This window comes from Rhinoderma darwinii, assembly GCF_050947455.1.
Source record: "Rhinoderma darwinii isolate aRhiDar2 chromosome 12 unlocalized genomic scaffold, aRhiDar2.hap1 SUPER_12_unloc_11, whole genome shotgun sequence".
Taxonomy (NCBI): domain Eukaryota; kingdom Metazoa; phylum Chordata; class Amphibia; order Anura; family Rhinodermatidae; genus Rhinoderma; species Rhinoderma darwinii.
This window is the reverse complement of record NW_027461864.1, coordinates 331,911-353,524: the sequence shown is the minus strand read 5'-3', so window position 1 is coordinate 353,524 and position 21,614 is coordinate 331,911. Positions and strand designations below refer to the sequence as shown.

At 42.9% G+C, this 21,614-nt stretch overlaps 2 protein-coding genes across 2 annotated transcripts; one reads left to right on the top strand and one right to left on the bottom strand.

Moving 5' to 3' along the window:
• Positions 1-12,321: 12,321 nt before the first annotated feature.
• On the bottom strand, positions 12,322-14,765 carry LOC142698110 (uncharacterized). The gene is made up of 3 exons (XM_075847794.1): positions 14,458-14,765; positions 12,524-13,283; positions 12,322-12,411 (listed from the first exon to the last, which is right to left on the bottom strand). Exons 1-2 carry the CDS (start codon positions 14,513-14,515, stop codon positions 12,565-12,567), a joined length of 777 nt encoding a protein of 258 aa, XP_075703909.1. The 5' UTR covers positions 14,516-14,765; the 3' UTR covers positions 12,322-12,411; positions 12,524-12,564.
• Positions 14,766-15,735: 970 nt separating this feature from the next.
• Positions 15,736-18,125, top strand: LOC142698112 (uncharacterized). Its single transcript, XM_075847795.1, has 2 exons — positions 15,736-15,989; positions 17,165-18,125. The coding sequence occupies exons 1-2, from the start codon at positions 15,932-15,934 to the stop codon at positions 17,881-17,883; spliced, it is 777 nt and encodes a 258-aa protein (XP_075703910.1). The 5' UTR covers positions 15,736-15,931; the 3' UTR covers positions 17,884-18,125.
• Positions 18,126-21,614: the final 3,489 nt, after the last annotated feature.

Here is a 21,614-nt window from a genome sequence, read left to right as displayed (position 1 = left end):
TGTAGCCAAAACAGTGTGAAGGTGGCCTGTATAATATCAAAGCCTATACAAATAGGAAAGGGCAGAATAGCTTATGGCAATGTCCATATAATGATAATACGTCAGAGCCAACACAAAAAAGGTGCAGCTAAATAGATATACATAAAATAATGCGTAAAAGGACAGCGCAGTATAGCTAAATAGATATACAATACTGCTGGGTAGAAATCAGCACAAGAAAAGAGTGTGGCTGTTGACGTATATCAATAGATAGTGTAGCTAAAATAGCCATAGAGAAATGCAGCTGCCATAGTTAAACAGTGTAGCCCAAAGATCAGTGCAAGTTTAGCAAAAATACAGACACATACCCTGAGACATGTTGAGAGAGCGTGGAGGATCAGAAGAACTGGGTGAACAAGCGCCTCGACGCGCGTTTCGCCCGATAGACCGGCTTCGTCAGGAGGCTAATTTAAAATGGTACTCCAGGGTTATAAATAAAGAGCATAAAATTAGGCTCACCTGTGATGAGCGCAAATCGGCGCTCGGAACACACGCCCAGTGACGCCCACATCACGGGACGCGCCGCGCGTCAGATGGAGAAGACGCCGCATGGTGAAAATCACCATAGCGACGTAAGACGCTAAGCGGCACTCCCGGATGTAGGCCACACTGCGCATGCGCAACAGAGCGTCTGTGCGGACACCACAGGGGAGACAACAGAAAACAGAAGACAGAACTAACACAATGGCAGTTTAGTACATGGTTGATTCTGTTTGTCTTGGTCTTTTCTATCTGACCCTGCTGTATATATCTCCGTATATGCTGTATTATTTCTCTTTTTCTATTACTAGGAACAGATACAGACTGATTAACCACGGGCGTCGACACAGAAGCTGTGTCTGGCAGATCCTTTACAACAAGACTCTGGTTACTATGTGTACCATTGAACACCAGACTCTAGACACTATATATACAGCTGATCATCAGACTCTGGAAACTATATGTATCACTGACCACCAGACTCTGGATGCTATATGTATAACTGATCACCAGACTCTGGATGCTATATGTATAACTGACCACCAGACTCTGGATGCTATATGTATCACTGACCACCAGACTCTGGACACTGTATATACAACTGACCATCAGACTCTGATATATATATATATATATATATATATATATATATATATATATATCAAACAGAGAAAGCAGCAGCACTCAATCTCAGTAAGAGAAAGCTTACATATGTGAACGGGTGCCAGCAAGCAGTCCAGATCCTAGGACTGTATCAATATTCAGGAGAAATAAATCTTGCAGCACTCCAACAGGGTGAATGAAAAAAAACGGTGATTTATTCAAGCCAACATACAGAGGTGCGACGTTTCAGTCCAACATTAGGACTTTTTTCGAGCATAATGGTGTGTACAACAGTCATGGTTTCTATAGTGTGCATCAAATACAAGCAATCAAGCTCATTACAATAGTATCACAAATACAAACAGCATTTAGTTACGTGTAAAACAAAAGTTACGGTATCAAAAAATAAAACATTGATACAGAAAGTGACAAGTGACATATTTAATAACATCTAAAAACGTCTATATATTAGAACGACTTAATATAGACCTAATTACAATGTAATCAAATATTCCACAAGATGTGTATCAAGTTACGGCTGTCAGACCACTGACCAATCAAAAGACTGATATTTAATTTATGCAAAGTGCTGGTATGTGTTTGACTCAAGTCCTCCCTATCAGGCATTTATTGTTAGCAGGTGCGCATGCGTCAGGCTGACAGCACCAGCAAGTCACGTCTATAGGAAGTTGCCTGGTTACAGGTAATCAACAAACTCCTGACGCCATTGTGCACACATTCCACTAGCGAGAACCGGAAAGAAGTTCCGCAACACGTTGCCAAGTGACAGGTAACAATCAATATTATTGTAAATAGCTTATCAAGCAAAATGTTTCACAAATACATATAGACACAAAATACATCAAACCACGGAATGACAGAATTGATAAATATTCAGGACATATATATGTCCGAAGATGTCCAGGATCAGCATCAAGAGAAGGTAAAACACCTGTATATACAAATGTATATGTATGAGAGGGAAGCAGCAAGAAAACCAAGTGCAGCAAATAAATCCATTCCTAAAAATGTCATAGAAATTCTATATAGTCGATGGCAATTATAAGGTATATTAAACTGCGGATAAAGGACTCACACGAAAGGGGAGGGATCAGGGTCCCAGTTATGTGCTCCATGAAAAGCTACACCAAGGTTAGTAGAGCGACAGTATCCCACTCCCGTGTGCCAAGTCCAACCACAATAACCAGCAATCATGGATCCAACCCATGAGAACTCCACAGTAGCTTATTACATCAGTCAGTTTATACACTAATATTTACATTATTGCTGCGCCCCTTTCACATACATTGAAAGAAATATTTTCCAAAACATTAATACATGAAAACTATTCACAGGACATCAAAATATGAATATCCAATTTCCATCTTCCATTTATTCTTGGTCAATTTTGTATCTTGTGGTCTGAAGTGGTCTACATTCACCTTATGATCTAAAATAGAAAAATAAAGTGTCAAAGATCAAGGTATATATATATACATCTCATATAACAAAATACAAAACCAAAAAAAGAATAATAGACAAAAGCAGAACATTGCTAGAGGATGAATGCAGATGTCAGAGATGAGTCTCAGAGAGTAGCCCTAGCGACATTCAATTCAACATTCAGACCTTTCCGTCTCAATGTTTCCAAAAGGAAAATCCCCTTTGATTGACATTTATGTAGTAATACATTCCTATCACCCCCACTCTGGGGAAGTGGAATATGTTCCAAAATCAGACATTTTAAATCTCTTTCGGTATGTCCTAGTTCAAAAAAATGTTTCGCGCATGGCAAATCTCCTTTATGTTTCCTAATGGAATACCGATGGTTATTCAACCTAGTTTTGAAGTCGCAGGTGGTTTCACCAACATATAATAACTGGCAGGGGCACCATAACACGTCAATGATCCAATCAGAATCGCACGTAAAGTGCTGTCTAATGTTGTACTTTCTGTGTGTTTGAGGGAGCTCAAATACATTGCCCCTACACATGAGTGGACAATTGATCCATTTATAGCAGGGCACCCGTTCACATGTGTAAGCTTTCTCTTACTGAGATTGAGTGCTGCTGCTTTCTCTGTTTGAATATATTTGGATCTACTCAGCTGGCACCTTATTCCACTTTTTCTATTGCTGATACCATGGAACAAAATCGGTACTTTGCAGGATATGCCTTCAGCCAACTCTACTGTTTTTACGGAGGAGGACATTGCTAGAATTTTGAATGGAGCAGAAGGGGATGTCTCTTTCTTGAGTGTACCATCATTACCAGATGTAAAAAGAAATTTGGAGTTTGAATCAAAAAAGTTGATCAATGTGGAATTGCATCTCCTTACACTTGGTCAATATTACAAAAACAAGATGATTCCACGTGGTATGCGTCCCCATTTGAAGCCTACAATGCATACTCAACATGATGAATTCCGTATCAAACATGAGCAATTATCAACTAGGTACGCTTTGGATATCATTTTATTGAATATGGATTTTTTACAGAGAGATCTCATTTGGGTAAAGGCTAAAGTAAAGGAATTGGAGAATGTATTACAGTCGCTAGTGTCTGCTGAGGATTTTAGTCTACATATTGAGAAATTACATACTACATTGAGTAAAGCTAGATTGGAGACAGAAACCACCAAGAAAAGAAAATGGTATAGAGACCAACTTGATTATAAGACTGGACACGTTTATTCATGGGACAACTCTAATGATCGTATGGTGGGACTACCAAGGAGGGAACATAAAAATCGGGATATATACAGGAACATCAATGGTGAAGATCGACCTCTTGATCAGACCCAGAGTAACAGCTCAAGCCATACAGATTTTTTAGGAGTCGACAATATGGAAATCAGAAACGAAAACCCACCAGGAGAGCGGGACATAAGAGGCGCCGACGATCTACGGTCTAGTACATATGGTAATACTTTGAAACATCCTAATATTACTACACTTGATTATCTGCATTGGATGAGCTGGTCCATAGCCTCGACCTCACCATTAAACCCGCCGACAAAGGGGGTGCGGTTGTGGTTATGGACTCCAAATCCTAAATTGCTGAAGCTCATAGACAATTGAATGACACTAAGGTCTATAGACTATTAAGTTATGACCCTAGATTTGATATAGAGAGGAGAATTAAAAACTTATTTAGGGGTCTGGGGTCAGTATTTATTTAGGGTTCTGGTCTGGGGTCTGTATTTATTTAGGGGTCTGGTCTGGGGTCTGTATTTATTTAGGGGTCTGGTCTGTGGTCTCCATTGATTTAGGGTTCTGGTCTGGCGTCTGCATTTATTTAGGTGTCTGGTCTGGGGTCTGTATTTATTTAGGGTACTGGTCTGTGGTCTTAATTGATTTAGTGGTCTGGTCTGGTGTCTGCATTTATTTAGGGTTCTAGTCTGGGGTCTATTTATTTAGGGGTCCAGTCTGGGGTCTGTATTTATTTAGGGGTCTGGTCTGTGGTCTGTATTTATTTAGGGAAGTGGTCTGGGGTCTGTATTTATTTAGGGGTCTGGTCTGGGGTCTGTATTTATTTAGGGGTCTGTTCTGGGGTCTGTAGTTATTTAGGGGTCTGGTCTGGGGTCTGTATTTAGTTAGGGGTCTATTTATTTAGGGGTCCACTCTGTGGTCTGTATTTATTTACGGGTCTAGTCTTGGGTCTGTATTTATTTAGGGGTCTGGTCTAAGGTCTGCATTTATTTAGGGGTCTGGTCTGGGGTCTGTATTTATTTAGGGGTCCGGTCTGGGGTCTGCATTAATTTAGGGGTTGGGTCTGGGATCTGTATTTATTAAGGGGTCTGGTCTGGGGTCTGTATTCATTTAGTGCTCTATTCCTGGGTCTGTATTTATTTAGGGGTCTGGTCTAGGGTTTGCATTTATTTAGGGGTCTGGTCTGGCGTCTGCATTTATTTAAGGGTCTAGTCTTGGGTCTGTATTTAGGTGTCCGGTCTGGGGTCTGTATTTATTTAGGGGTCCGGTCTGGTGTCTGCATTAACTTAGGGTCTGGTCTGGCGTCTGTATTTATTTATACAGACCCCAGACCAGACCCCTAAATAAATACAGACCCCAAACCAGACACCTAAATAAATGCAGACCCCAGACCAGACCCCTAAATCAATGGAGACCACAGACCAGTCCCCTAAATAAATACAGACCCCAGACCGGACCCCTAAATAAATACAGACCCCAGACCGGACACCTAAATACAGACCCAAGACTAGACCCCTAAATAAATACAGACCCCAGACCAGACCGCTAAATAAATGCAGACCCCCAGACCAGACCCCTAAATGAATACAGACTCCCAGACCAGACCCCTAAAAAATACAGACCCCAGACTAGACGCCTAAATAAATTCAGACCCCTGACCGGACCCCTAAATAAATACAGACCCCAGACTGGACCCCTAAATAAATACAGACCCCAGACTAGACCCCTAAATAAATGCAGACCCCTGACCGGACACCTAAAAAAATACAGACCCCAGACTAGACCCCTTAATAAATACAGACCCCAGACCAGACCCCCAAATTAATGCAGACCATGTACCGGACGCCTAAATAAATACAGACCCAAGACCAGACCCCTAAATAAATGCAGACCCCCAGACCAGACCCCTAAATAAATACAGACCCCAGACCAGACCCCTAAATAACTACAGACCCCAGACCAGACCCCTAAATAAATACAGACCCCAGACCAGACACCTAAATAAATGCAGACCCCAGACCAGACCCCTAAATCAATGGAGACCACAGACCAGTCCCCTAAATAAATACAGACCCCAGACCGGACCCCTAAATAAATACAGACCCCAGACCGGACACCTAAATACAGACCCAAGACTAGACCCTTAAATAAATGCAGACCCCAGACTAGACCCCTAAATAAATACAGACCCCAGACCAGACCGCTAAATAAATGCAGACCCCCAGACCAGACCCCTAAATGAATACAGACTCCCAGACCAGTCCGCTAAAAAATACAGACCCCAGACTAGACCCCTAAATAAATTTTGTTTGTGCAGGCGCACTTCTGTTCCAGAGGAGCTCCAAAGGAAAGGCAGTAGTATGTGGCTACTACTCAAGACTGTTTTCCTCTGCTGAGCGCAATTATTCCATTGGAGATCGGGAGCTACTGGCTATCAAATTGGCCCTGGAGGAGTGGAGACATCTTCTGGAGGGCGCTGCTCACCCCATCCTGATCTTCACTGACCACAAGAATCTCACTTACCTTCAGTCTGCACAAAGACTGAATCCTCGTCAAGCCAGGTGGTCACCCATTTCCAATTTCTACTCCACTAACGTCCCGCTGACAAGAACGTGAGGGCCGATGCCCTGTCCAGATCATTTGAAACGGAAGACACGGTGGAGTCCCTTCAGACGATCATAGACCCATCCTGCATTGTCACCGCCAATCCTCTGCAGCTTAGAAATATCCCTCCAGGGAGAACTTTTGTTCGGTTGGCAGACAGAAAAAGAATTCTCCGCTGGGGACACAGTTCTAAACTAGCTGGGCACGCCGGTGTCCGTAAGACCCAAGACCTGATCGCTCGTCCCTTCTGGTGGCCCACGCTACCTAAGGATGTTCTGGACTTTGTCTCTGCTTGCACGGTGTGTGCCTCTAACAAAGTGGCTCACAGCAAGCCTGCCGGCCTGCTTCAACCCCTGCCTGTACCCAGTGCCCCCTGGCAGCACATCGCTATGGACTTTGTCACGGACCTTCCTCTCTCAGCAGGATGCAACACCATCTGGGTGGTGGTGGACCGGTTCTCTAAGATGGCACATTTTATCCCGCTGACCGGCCTACCCTCTGCTCCTCGACTGGCAATTTCCTTCATTCAGCACATCTTCCGCTTGCATGGCATGCCTCTTCACATTGTGTCCGACCGGGGGGTTCAGTTTACCTCCAAGTTCTGGAGAGCCCTCTGTAAACTCCTGGATGTGAGTTTGGACTTTTCCTCTGCCTATCACCCCCAGTCCAATGGGCAAGTTGAGAGGATCAACCAGATCATGGAAAATTATCTCCGCAACTTCATCTCTTCACAGCACGATAACTGGGTACAACTTCTTCCATGGGATGAGTTTTCATATAATAACCACACAAGTGAGTCCACCACTTCCACTCCGTTTCACATCGTGTACAGTCAACATCCCAGAGTTCCTCTTCCAGTGTCGACTTCATCTCAGGTACCCGCTGCTGACTCTGCATATGGGGACTTCCTGCAAATCTGGCAACAGACCCGGTCCTCTATTTTGCTGGCGGTAGACCGCATGAAGCGTAAGGCAGATACCAAAAGAAGAGAGCCGCCTCAGTATCTTCCAGGGACTAAAGTCTGGCTGTCCTCTCGAAACATTCACTTGAGGGTGCCTTCATACAAGTTTGCTCCCAGGTTCCTTGGTCCCTTCGAGATCCTGCAACAAATTAACCCTGTTTCCTATAAGCTGCAGCTGCCCCCTACCCTCAGAATCCCTAACTCCTTCCATGTGTCCCTCCTGAAACCTGTGGTCCTGAACCGCTACAGCAAGACCTCTAGTTCCACAGTTGCTTCCAGCGGCCCTTCTGATGTATTCGAGGTAAAGGAGATCCTGGACCGCAAGAGGGTAGGAGGAAGGACTTTCTATCTGGTGGACTGGAGAGGGTTTGGTCCTGAGGAGAGGTCCTGGGAGCCAGAAGAGAACCTCAGCGCCCCTACTCTTATTAAAAAGTTCCTCTCTCACTCTGGCACCAAGAAGAGGGGGCGTAAGAGGGGTGGATACTGTAGCGCCCATGGCCGCGGGCCGTCGAGTTCACTCACCTCCCGATGCCCGCAGCCATGGATCTGTGAGCGCTGGCCTCCGTCTCCCTCCTAGGAGAGGCCAGCGCTCGCTTCCGCTCCGTCCGGCTGGGTCCCGTAAGGGCCAGCGCGCGCACATGAAAACAATGATCATTAACCCACATGACTTCCTGCTCTATAAGAATGCCCCAGCCCTTCTGATCCTTGCCTGAGCGTTGTTAGTCTTTCCCAGTCTGTCTTGCAAATGGTCCCTTAGTGTCTCCCGTTCCCGCTGTTACCCATGCCCTATTACCGTTCCTGTATTCCGCATTGTTCCTGTGCCTACCCGTGTTCAAGTGTCATCTGCCACGTCAAGTGCCATCTGCCACGTCAAGTGCCATCTGCCACATCAAGTGCCATCTGCCACATCAAGTGTCTTCTGCCACGTCAAGTGCCATCTGCTCATCGGATACTGCCCGCCACGTCTGGCGCCACTTTCCGCACCTGCCTCCATCCGTGCTGAAGCCACAGCCACCGCCCGGACTATTTCAGGTAGCTAAGCATTACTGTCTGCCATCTTACTTTCACATAGACTGTGACCTGGTCAGCTGCCTCCCCGCTACGGTGGAGCGGCCTAGTGCGTCCACAAACCCAGTGTCCGTGACAGCTGGCCTCCATATTCTTAATTCAATCGATCATCTGATAGATGTGCTGGAAAAACAAATCCAATCCATGGAGACCCCTACTCACAACTTACAGGACTTAACCCCTTAATGACGAAGCCTAGGTTGGGCCTTAAGGCTCAGAGCCCATTTGTCTAATCTGACATTTTCTAAGGGGAGACATTTCCTCAAGCTGTTGCAGGAAAATTTTATAGGCCAGTTTGTGGAAGACCCTACTAGAGGTGAAGCTCTGTTGGATCTGGTCATTTCTAATAATGCAGAGCTTGTTGGGAACGTCAATGTTCGTGAAAACCTCGGTAACAGTGATCACAATATAGTTACATTTTACCTATACTGTAAAAAACAAACACAGGCTGGGAGGGCAAAAACATTTAATTTTAAGAAAGCCAATTTCCCCAGGATGAAGGCGGCAATTCAGGATATAGACTGGGAAGAACTAATGTCAAATAATGGGACAAATGATAAATGGGAGATTTTCAAATCTACTTTGGGTTATTATAGTGCAAAATTTATTCCTATAGGTAACAAGTATAAACGACTAAAATTAAATCCCACATGGCTTACACCTTCTGTGAAAGGGGCAATACACGACAAAAAAAGGGCATTTAAAAAATACAAATCTGAGGGTACGTCTGAAGCCTTTGTAAAATATAAAGAGCTTAATAAAATCTGTAAAAATGTAATAAAATTAGCAAAAATACAAAATGAAAGGCAGGTGGCCAAGGATAGTAGAACAAATCCCAAAAAATTCTTCAAGTATATAAATGCTAAAAAGCCAAAATCTGAACATGTAGGACCCCTAGATAGTGGTAATGGGGAGTTGGTCATAGAAGATCAAGAGAAGGCAGAGTTACTGAATGGGTTCTTTTGCTCTGTATATACAACAGAAGAAAGAGCAGCTGATGTAGCCGGTGCCAGTGCTGTTAATATATCAGTTGATATATTGAATTGGATGAATGTAGATATTGTCCAAGCTAAATTAAATAAAATAAATGTGCACAAGGCCCCGGACCAGATGGGATACACGCTAGAATTCTTAAAGAGCTTAGTTCAGTTATTTCTGTCCCCCTTTTCATAATATTCAGAGAATCTCTAGTGACTGGAATAGTGCCAAGGGACTGGCGCAGGGCAAATGTGGTGCCTATTTTCAAAAAGGGCTCTAGGTCTTCCCCGGGTAATTATAGACCAGTAAGCTTAACATCCATCGTGGGGAAAATGTTTGAGGGGCTATTGAGGGACTATATACAGGATTATGTGACAATAAATAGTATTATAAGTGACAGCCAGCACGGTTTTACTAAGGACAGAAGTTGTCAAACTAACCTAATCTGTTTTTATGAAGAGGTGAGCAGAAGTCTAGACAGAGGGGCCGCTGTGGATATAGTGTTTATATGAAGAGGTGAGCAGAAGCCTAGACAGAGGGGCCGCTGTGGATATAGTGATTATATGAAGAGGTGAGCAGAAGTCTAGACAGAGGGGCTGCTGTGGATTTAGTGTTTTTGGACTTTGCAAAGGCATTTGACACTGTCCCCCATAGACGCCTAATGGGTAAATTAAGGACTATAGGTTTAGAAAATATAGTTTGTAATTGGATTGAGAATTGGCTCAAGGACCGTATCCAGAGAGTTGTGGTCAATGATTCCTACTCTGAATGGTCCCCGGTAATAAGTGGTGTACCCCAGGGTTCAGTGCTGGGACCACTATTATTCAACTTATTTATTAATGATATAGAGGATGGGATTAATAGCACTATTTCTATTTTTGCAGATGACACCAAGCTATATAATATAGTTCAGTCTATGGAAGATGTTCATGAATTGCAGGCAGATTTAAACAAACTAAGTGTTTGGGCGTCCACTTGGCAGATGAAGTTTAATGTAGATAAATGTAAAGTTATGCATCTGGGTACGAACAACCTGCATGCATCATATGTCCTAGGGGGAGCTACACTGGGGGAGTCACTTGTTGAGAAGGATCTGGGTGTACTTGTAAATCATAAACTCAATAACAGCATGCAGTGTCAATCAGCTGCTTCAAAGGCCAGCAGGATATTGTCGTGTATTAAAAGAGACATGGACTCGCGGGACAGGGATGTAATATTACCACTTTACAAAGCATTAGTGAGGCCTCATCTAGAATATGCAGTTCAGTTCTGGGCTCCAGTTCATAGAAAGGATGCCCTGGAGTTGGAAAAAATACAAAGAAGAGCAACAAAGCTAATTAGGGGCATGGAGAATTTAAGTTATGAGGAAAGATTAAAAGAATTAAACCTATTTAGCCTTGAAAAAAGACGACTAAGGGGGGACATGATTAATTTATATAAATATATTAATGGCACATACAAAAAATATGGTGAAATTCTGTTCCATGTAAAACCCCCTCAAAAAACAAGGGGACACTCCCTCCGTCTGGAGAATCTATGGAATAGCCTACCGCAGGAGCTGGTCACTGCAGGGACAGTAGATGGCTTTAAAAAAGGGTTAGATAATTTCCTAGAACAAAAAAGTATTAGCTCCTATGTGTAGAAATTTTTCCTTCCCTTTTCCCGTCCCTTGGTTGAACTTGATGGACATGTGTCTTTTTTCAGCCGTACTAACTATGTAACTATGTAACTATGACATGTGCCACTTTATGTGGTAATAATAACTTTGGAATGCCTTTATTTATCCAAGTGATTCTGAGACTGTTTTCTGGTGACACATTGAACTTTATGTTAGTGGTAAAATTTGGTTGATACATTCAGTGAAAAACAGAAAAAATTACAGAAAATGTGGTGTAAGGCAGATGGTTATAACACACAAAATAGTTATTAGTTAACAATTTGTTTTTTTAAATAAAGGACTTAATATTGAAAAAAGTTTTTTTATACAAGTGTTTTTTTTTTGTCTCACTAGGTGACTTGAAGTCAGGAATCCCTGATCGCTATTCTAATACACTGCACTACATGCGTAGTGCAGTGTAAAAGTGTTGTCAGTTACTCACTGACAGCAAACCTAAGGCAGGACAAACTAGGCTTCCGTAGATGACAAACCCGGAGGCCATTGTTAGGCCTCCTGTTGCCATAACATGATGGAATAGAACGTCAAGGAGCAGGAAGGGGTTAAAGGATCTGCTAACGTCTTGGTGCCAGATACCACAGGACACTTTTAAAGATCTTCTGAAATCCATGTCCCAACGGGTCAGAGCTATTATGGCAGCACGAGGAGGACTACACAAGGCAGGTGGTTTTAATGTTATGTCTGGATGGTGTATATGTTAGTAATTAATTTCTATTCATTTGTACATTGATGGAAATTAGGGTATGTTCACGCGCAAACTCAAAAATATCTGAAAATACAGAGCTGTTTTCAAGGTTTTCAGCGTTTTTTACGGCCGTTTTTGGAGCTGTTTTCAATATTGTCTAGGAAAAACGGCTCCAAAAGCGGCCCATAAGTGACTTGCACTTCTTTTGTGAACATACCCTAAAAAAAGAGTATTTTTTCTGTGATTTTTATTTTTACAATATATATCAATCACCCTAAATATTGTAATCTTGGGGCCTACATTGCTCCTATGTAAACATGGGAACGCCACCATTCTCACCAGTTTTAAGGCGTAATGTAAGTCTTAGGCCAAAATGTAGTAGTAGTCGAAACGCCAATCCAACCGAGATGGAATATGAAATATCCAAAATAGAAGGGAGTCCCAGGCATAAAATAAGATAAGATAACTTTATTAATCCCCGAAGGGAAATTCCAGTATCACATAAATGGATTCTGGGAAACGGCATCAGGGATCTTTTATTATTAGGTCTCTGTGCAGATTGAGATTCTGGCGTCCAAGGTGAAGATGATGAAGAAGACTAGGTGGTACTGTAGACAAAACAAAAAATAATCAGACCAGACGATAATCACTCAGCAATATACTGGTGCCGAAGCTCCAGCCATGATTTCACAAAAATACTATAGATGTCAGTGATCATACCTGTACTGCTGGTGTTTCTTCTGCACCACAGCTGTTGGTACTTATCTCCTCCTCTTTCTTTGAAAGGCATGGACGCGGCACAAGGGACAGCGTGGATTTGTCGGGATCCAATGTGCAATACAAGGCAGATGGAATATGTGAGAACATGGCAGAACGGTGACTTGCTCTCCAATCTCATAGTCCTCTAGGCATATAGTGCAGGACTGGATGTCTTCGTTTTCAGTAAAGGTTCGAGATGGGAGTCTATCAATCTGCCTGCCTCTCCTGCCTCGCCGACGTTGTCTTCTCTGCACAGGTCTGCTGTCTGTGGTCTCTGTTGTCGACTGTTGGTTGGGAAGCAGCTGACTGGTGCTTGGTGTTGGCTCCACCAGCCTGTTAGATGTTTGCTGAGGAGATCTGCTTCCTTCTCTGGACGGCTGCAGGTTTGGTAGCGGCTCACTGGTGCTGGGCTCTTGTGTTGGTTCCTCCAGCCTTTCGGATCTCTCCTGAGTAGTTGATGGAGTAGACCCAGGCCGGGATTCAACAGGAATTCTGAGCTCGGTCTCACTATTAATACGACGGCCAATTGTCGTTTCAGACTGTTCTATTGGCTCAGGTCGTAAAGGGGACCGGCTTCTGTCCGCTCCGTCTTGCTGCAACCTACGGCGCGGTGGAACTTGACCACGTCTTCGTCTCCTGTCGGGGACATTGTCATGGTCTTCATCCTGTTCCACACTCTGACGCCTTCTATGTCCAGATCTTAATCTTCCATCAGCAATGCCTAGATGTGAAACAATGTGTATAACATATATTAATTATGTACAGAAAAAATGGGAAAAAAGATCAATACCAGACATTTCCTATGGACTCGCGTGGCCTTCTTTCTAGAGGAAAGCTCCCATGTCTTTCTAATCTTGGACAACCGTTTTAATACTATGAATATATACACAGTCGAGTCACATTATTATAACTACTACTAATATCCAGAGTAACCGGCGTGTGCAGCACGGACAGCAGTAGACGGGCTGGGAGTGACTCAATAAGGTGCTGGTAAGTGGTCTCATATGTGGAGCCTCGCTGACTCCATACATCCCACATTTACTGGAGGGTGCGTGGGGGAGGATCCATAAAGCGAACAACACGATTGACGTGGTCCCACAGATGCTCAATTGGGTTCAAGTCTGGAGAAATAGGGGGCCAGGGAAGTACTTGGAAGTCTTGCTCGTGCTCTTCCAACCACTGTCGGGCATTTATAGTCGTGTGACATGTCGCATTGTCTTGCTTTAAGATTCCATTTGCTCCAGGGAAGACAATCAGCATGTATGGTGGATGTGATCTGTAACGATGGATTCATATCTAAATCGGTTCAGAGCCTTCCATATGGATGAGTGGCCCAGAGAATGCCATGGAAAAATACCCCAGGCGCTGACGTCGCCGCCAGCTTTTTCCAGCAATGGTTGTAAAGTCCATCCTTTCGATGAAGCAGAAAACTTGATTTATCGGAGAAGACAACCCTTTGCCAATCATCGGTGCTCTGAGACCAATACTGCCGTGCAAATTGAAGCCATTTTCTCTGATGCACCTTTGTTACATAGGAGCAGTGACCATCCGTCGGGTTCGGAGCCCCATACGCAGTCGGGTTCGCTGAACTGTTGTATTAGACATACGTCTGGTAGCCAACGTTCACCTCTCAAATACATGGCACGTGGTGCTCTGCAGTTTCCATGTCCGTTATTCCCAATGATGCCATTTGTCCACTCACGATACACTGTCACCACAGCAGCACGCGAACAGTTCACAAACTGCGCTGTTTGAGAAATACCGCCGCCCTTGGTCCGAAAGCCAATAATCATCCCTTTTTGCAACTGAAAAACGGTGCATTTTTTGCGGACGCAAAACGGACACGTTTGTGTGAAACTAGCCTAAATGTATCTGATATAACAAGTTCCACTTACCTTGATTTATCCGGGAACTTTCGTCTATTGCAAGCTGCAAGAGTTCTCGGTAACTCATTGTTCCTTGTTGCAGGCGGCTTGATGTTTAAATTCAGGAACAATGGAAAAACGGGATTCCTCAAATAAGAGGGAATCTACCACGATGTTCAGAAGTTGCACTGGTGTTTAAGTGCCCTGAACAGATGATGTAGTAGTCGCTTTGTAGCACAAATTTGCTCTTTGAAAAACCAAGTGAAGTTTCAGCATCAGCATCAACTCGAGATATGGCACTGATGTGACCGCGCTTGGGGTCCTTAGAACTTCACGCCATTGTGATGTCACTGCTATAGATGCCACACCCTCCATTGTTCTGATGACATCACTGCCTGCAGTGATGTCATAATGCTTACGGTATGTCATAAACGGTCCCCTGCTCTGCATTATACCAATCACTGCAGCAAAGCCTCCAAATAAAAAAATAAATATATATTACATTTTTTTATATTTACATATTGCAGCTGAAAATCTCTAATATTTGTTTAGTAAATGTTTCTCTATAATTGTTTAGTAAATGTTGTAGCACACAATTCATCTAAGTAAAAGTCTTAGTAAGTCTTAGAGACTTAGTCTTAGTAAGTCTTAGTCTCAGTGTAATTTGTACTTCCAGATAGTGCAGCTTAATTTCGCTGATTGTGACCCCAGTGATCAGATTTAATCTGTGATGGAACTTGAGAAGTGTTGAATTCCCCTGCAGCGCCACCACAGGAGAAACTAAGCATTACACAGTGAAATCAATAAGAGACTTGTCCTTTCTTAACTTAGAATTCCCCAATAGGGTATTTACAATGGGTTTCTTATACCAGACAACCTCTTTAGGTTATAAAGGATTCTTATTTACTCCAGAACCATCTAGTTTTAGAAAAATAAAGTTACATTTCCACCTCTCCATTGTGGTAATCTGTTACTAAGACTTTTACTTAGATGAATTGTGTGCTACAACATTTACTAAACAATTATAGAGAAACATTTACTAAACAAATATTAGAGATTTTCAGCTGCAATATGTAAATATAAAAAAATTTAATATATATTTATGTTTTTTATTTGGAGGCTTTGCTGCAGTGATTGGTATAATGCAGAGCAGGGGACCGTTTATGACATACCGTAAGCATTATGACATCACTGCAGGCAGTGATGTCATCAGAACAATGGAGGGTGTGGCATCTATAGCAGTGACATCACAATGGCGTGAAGTTCTAAGGACCCCAAGCGCGGTCACATCAGTGCCATATCTCGAGTTGATGCTGATGCTGAAACTTCACTTGGTTTTTCAAAGAGCGAATTTGTGCTACAAAGCGACTACTACATCATCTGTTCAGGGCACTTAAACACCAGTGCAACTTCTGAACATCGTGGTAGATTCCCTCTTATTTGAGGAATCCCGTTTTTCCATTGTTCCTGAATTTAAACATCAAGCCGCCTGCTACAAGGAACAATGAGTTACCGAGAACTCTTGCAGCTTGCAATAGACGAAAGTTCCCGGATAAATCAAGGTAAGTGGAACTAGTTATATCAGATACATTTAGACTAGTTTCACACAAACGTGTCCGTTTTGCGTCCGCAAAAAATGCACCGTTTTTCAGTTGCAAAAAGGGATGATTATTGGCTTTCGGACCAAGGGCGGCGGTATTTCTCAAACAGCGCAGTTTGTGAACTGTTCGCGTGCTGCTGTGGTGACAGTGTATCGTGAGTGGACAAATGGCATCATTGGGAATAACGGACATGGAAACTGCAGAGCACCACGTGCCATGTATTTGAGAGGTGAACGTTGGCTACCAGACGTGTGTCTAATACAACAGTTCAGCGAACCCGACTGCGTATGGGGCTCCGAACCCGACGGATGGTCACTGCTCCTATGTAACAAAGGTGCATCAGAAAAAATGGCTTCAATTTGCACGGCAGTATTGGTCTCAGAGCACCGATGATTGGCAAAGGGTTGTCTTCTCCGATAAATCACGTTTTCTGCTTCATCGAAAGGATGGACTTTACAACCATTGCTGGAAAAAGCTGGCGGCGACGTCAGCGCCTGGGGTATTTTTCCATGGCATTCTTCTGGGCCACTCATCCATATGGAAGGCTCTGAACCGATTTAGATATGAATCCATCGTTACAGATCACATCCACCATACATGCTGATTGTCTTCCCTGGAGCAAATGGAATCTTAAAGCAAGACAATGCGACATGTCACACGACTATAAATGCCCGACAGTGGTTGGAAGAGCACGACCAAGACTTCCAAGTACTTCCCTGGCCCCCTATTTCTCCAGACTTGAACCCAATTGAGCATCTGTGGGACCACGTCAATCGTGTTGTTCGCTTTATGGATCCTCCCCCACGCACCCTCCAGTAAATGTGGGATGTATGGAGTCAGCGAGGCTCCACATATGAGACCACTGACCAGCACCTTATTGAGTCACTCCCAGCCCGTCTACTGCTGTCCGTGCTGCACACGCCGGTTACTCTGGATATTAGTAGTAGCTATAATAATGTGACTCGACTGTGTATATATTCATAGTATCAAAACGGTTGTCCAAGATAAGAAAAACATGGGAGCTTTCCTCTAGAAAGAAGGCCACGCGAGTCCATAGGAAATGTCTGGTATTGATCTTTTTTCCCATTTTTTCTGTACATAATTAATATATGTTATACACATTGTTTCACATCTAGGCATTGCTGATGGAAGATTAAGATCTGGACATAGAAGGCGTCAGAGTGTGGAGCAGGATGAAGACCATGACAATGTCCCTGACAGGAGACGAAGACGTGGTCAAGTTCCACCGCGCCGTAGGTTGCAGCAAGACGGAGCGGACAGAAGCCGGTCCCCATTACGATCTGAGCCAATAGAACAGTCTGAAACGACAAGTGGCCGTCGTATTAATAGTGCGACCGAGCTCAGAATTTCTGGAGAATCCCAGCCTGCGTCTACTCCATCAACTACTCAGGAGAGATCCGAAAGGCTGGAGGAACCAACACAAGACCCCAGCACCAGTGAGCCGCTACCAAACCTGCAGCCATCCAGAGAAGGAAGCAGATCTCCTCAGCAAACATCTAACAGGCTGGTGGAGCCAACACCAAGCACCAGTCAGCTGCTTCCCAACCAACAGTCGACAACAGAGACCACAGACAGCAGACCTGTGCAGAGAAGACAACGTCGGCGAGGCAGGAGAGGCAGGCAGATTGATAGACTCCCATCTCGAACTTTTACTGAAAACGAAGACATCCAGTCCTGCACTATATGCCTAGAGGACTATGAGATTGGAGAGCAAGTCACCGTTCTGCCATGTTCTCACATATTCCATCTGCCTTGTATTGCACATTGGATCCCGACAAATCCACGCTGTCCCTTGTGCCGCGTCCATGCCTTTCAAAGAAAGAGCAGGAGATAAGTACCAACAGCTGTGGTACAGAAGAAACACCAGCAGTACAGATATGATCACTGACATCTATAGTATTTTTGTGAAATCATGGCTGGAGCTTCGGCACCAGTATATTGCTGAGTGATTATCGTCTGGTCTGATTATTTTTTGTTTTGTCTACAGTACCACCTAGTCTTCTTCATCATCTTCACCTTGGACGCCAGAATCTCAATCTGCACAGAGACCTAATAATAAAAGATCCCTGATGCCGTTTCCCAGAATCCATTTATGTGATACTGGAATTTCCCTTCGGGGATTAATAAAGTTATCTTATCTTATTTTATGCCTGGGACTCCCTTCTATCTTGGATATTTCATATTCCATCTCGGTTGGATTGGCGTTTCGACTACTACTACATTTTGGCCTAAGACTTACATTACGCCTTAAAACTGGTGAGAATGGTGGTGTTCCCATGTTTACATAGGAGCAATGTAGGCCCCAAGATTACAATATTTAGGGTGATTGATATATATTGTAAAAATAAAAAGCACAGAAAAATTACTCTTTTTTTAGGGTATGTTCACAAAAGAAGTGCAAGTCACTTCTTGGGCCGCTTTTGGAGCCGTTTTTCCTAGACAATATTGAAAACAGCTCCAAAAACGGCCGTAAAAAAACGCTGAATACCTTGAAAACAGCTCTGTATTTTCAGATATTTTTGAGTTTGCGTGTGAACATACCCTAATTTCCATCAATGTACAAATTAATAGAAATTAATTACTAACATATACACCATCCAGACATAACATTAAAACCACCTGCCTTGTGTAGTCCTCCTCGTGCTGCCATAATAGCTCTGACCCGTTGGGACATGGATTTCAGAAGATCTTTAAAAGTGTTCTGTGGTATCTGGCACCAAGACGTTAGCAGATCCTTTAACCCCTTCCTGCTCCTTGACGTTCTATTCCATCATGTTATGGCAACAGGAGGCCTAACAATGGCCTCCGGGTTTGTCATCTACGGAAGTCTAGTTTGTCCTGCCTTAGGTTTGCTGTCAGTGTATTAGAATAGCGATCAGGGATTCCTGACTTCAAGTCACCTAGTGAGACAAAAAAAAAACAGTTGTAAAAAAAACAACTTTTTTCAATATTAAGTCCTTTATTTAAAAAAACAAATTGTTAATTAATAACTATTTAGTGTGGTATAACCATCTGCCTTACACCACATTTTCTGTAATTTTTTGTTTTTCACTGAATGTATCAACCAAATTTTACCACTAACATAAAGTTCAATGTGTCACCAGAAAACAGTCTCAGAATCACTTGGATAAATAAAGGCATTCCAAAGTTATTACCACATAAAGTGACACATGTCATAGTTACATAGTTACATAGTTAGTACGGCTGAAAAAGACACATGTCCATCAAGTTCAACCAAGGGACGGGAAAAGGGAAGGAAAAAATTTCTACACGTAGGAGCTAATACTTTTTTGTTCTAGGAAATTATCTAACCCTTTTTTAAAGCCATCTACTGTCCCTGCAGTGACCAGCTCCTGCGGTAGGCTATTCCATAGATTCACAGCTCTCACAGTAAAGAAGGCTTGTCGCCTCTGCAGGTTGAACCTTTTTTTCTCCAGACGGAGGGAGTGCCCCCTTGTTTTTTGAGGGGGTTTTACATGGAACAGAATTTCACCATATTTTTTGTATGTGCCATTAATATATTTATATAAATTAATCATGTCCCCCCTTAGTCGTCTTTTTTCAAGGCTAAATAGGTTTAATTCTTTTAATCTTTCCTCATAACTTAAATTCTCCATGCCCCTAATTAGCTTCGTTGCTCTTCTTTGTATTTTTTCCAACTCCAGGGCATCCTTTCTATGAACTGGAGCCCAGAACTGAACTGCATATTCTAGATGAGGCCTCACTAATGCTTTGTAAAGTGGCAATATTACATCCCTGTCCCGTGAGTCCATGCCTCTTTTAATACACGACAATATCCTGCTGGCCTTTGAAGCAGCTGATTGACACTGCATGCTGTTATTTAGTTTATGATTTACAAGTACACCCAGATCCTTCTCATCAAGTGACTCCCCCAGTGTAGCTCCCCCTAGGACATATGATGCTTGCAGGTTGTTCGTACCCAGATGCATAACTTTACATTTATCTACATTAAACTTCATCTGCCAAGTGGATGCCCAAACACTTAGTTTGTTTAAATCTGCCTGCAATTCATGAACATCTTCCATATACTGAACTATATTACATAGCTTGGTGTCATCTGCAAACATAGAAATAGTGCTATTAATCCCCTGCTCTATATCATTAATAAATAAGTTGAATAATAGTGGTCACAGCACTGAACCCTGGGGTACACCACTTATAACCGGGGACCATTCAGAGAAGGAATCATTGACCACAACTCTCTGGATAAGGTCCTTGAGCCAATTCTCAATCCAATTACAAACTATATTTTCTAAACCTATAGTCCTTAATTTACCCATTAGGCGTCTATGGGGGACAGTGTCAAATGCCTTTGCAAAGTCCAAAAACACTAAATCCACAGCGGCCCCTGTGTCTAGGCTTCTGCTCACCTCTTCATATAAACACTATATCCACAGCGGCCCCTCTGTCTAGGCTTCTGCTCACCTCTTCATATAAACACTATATCCACAGTGGCCCCTGTGTCTAGACTTCTGCTCACCTCTTCATAAAAACAGATTAGGTTAGTTTGACAACTTCTGTCCTTAGTAAAACCGTGCTGGCTGTCACTTATAATGCTATTTTTTGTCACATAATCCTGTATATAGTCCCTCAATAGCCCCTCAAACATTTTCCCCACGATGGATGTTAAGCTTACTGGTCTATAATTACCCGGGGAAGACCTAGAGCCCTTTTTGAAAATAGGCACCACATTTGCGCTGCACCAGTCCCTTGGCACTATACCAGTCACTAGAGATTCTCTGAATATTATGAAAAGGGGGACAGAAATAACTGAACTAAGCTCTTTAAGAATTCTAGGGTGTATCCCATCTGGTCCCGGGGCCTTGTGCACATTTATTTTATTTAATTTAGCTTGGACCATCTCTACATTCATCCAATTCCGTATATCAACTGATATATTAACAGCACTGGCAGCGGCTACATCAGCTGCTCTTTCTTCAGTTGTATATACAGAGCTAAAGAACCCATTTAGTAACTCTGCCTTCTCTTGATCCCCTGTGATCAACTCCCCATTACCATTATCTAGGGGTCCTACATGTTCAGACCTTGGCTTTTTAGCATTTATATACTTGAAGAATTTTTTGGGATTTGTTTTACTATCCTTGGCCACCTGCCTTTCATTTTGTATTTTTGCTAATTTTATTACATTTTTACAGATTTTATTAAGCTCTTTATATTTTACAAAGGCTTCAGACGTACCCTCAGATTTGTATTTTTTAAATGCCCTTTTTTTGTCATGTATTGCCCCTTTCACAGAAGGTGTAAGCCATGTGGGGTTTAATTTGAGTCGTTTATACTTGTTACCTATAGGAATACATTTTGCACTATAATAACCCAAAGTAGATTTGAAAATCTCCCATTTATCATTTGTCCCATTATTTGACATTAGTTCTTCCCAGTCTATATCCTGAATTGCCGCCTTCATCCTGGGGAAATTGGCTTTCTTAAAATTAAATGTTTTTGCCCTCCCAGCCTGTGTTTGTTTTTTACAGTATAGGTAAATGTAACTATATTGTGATCACTGTTACCGAGGTTTTCACGAAC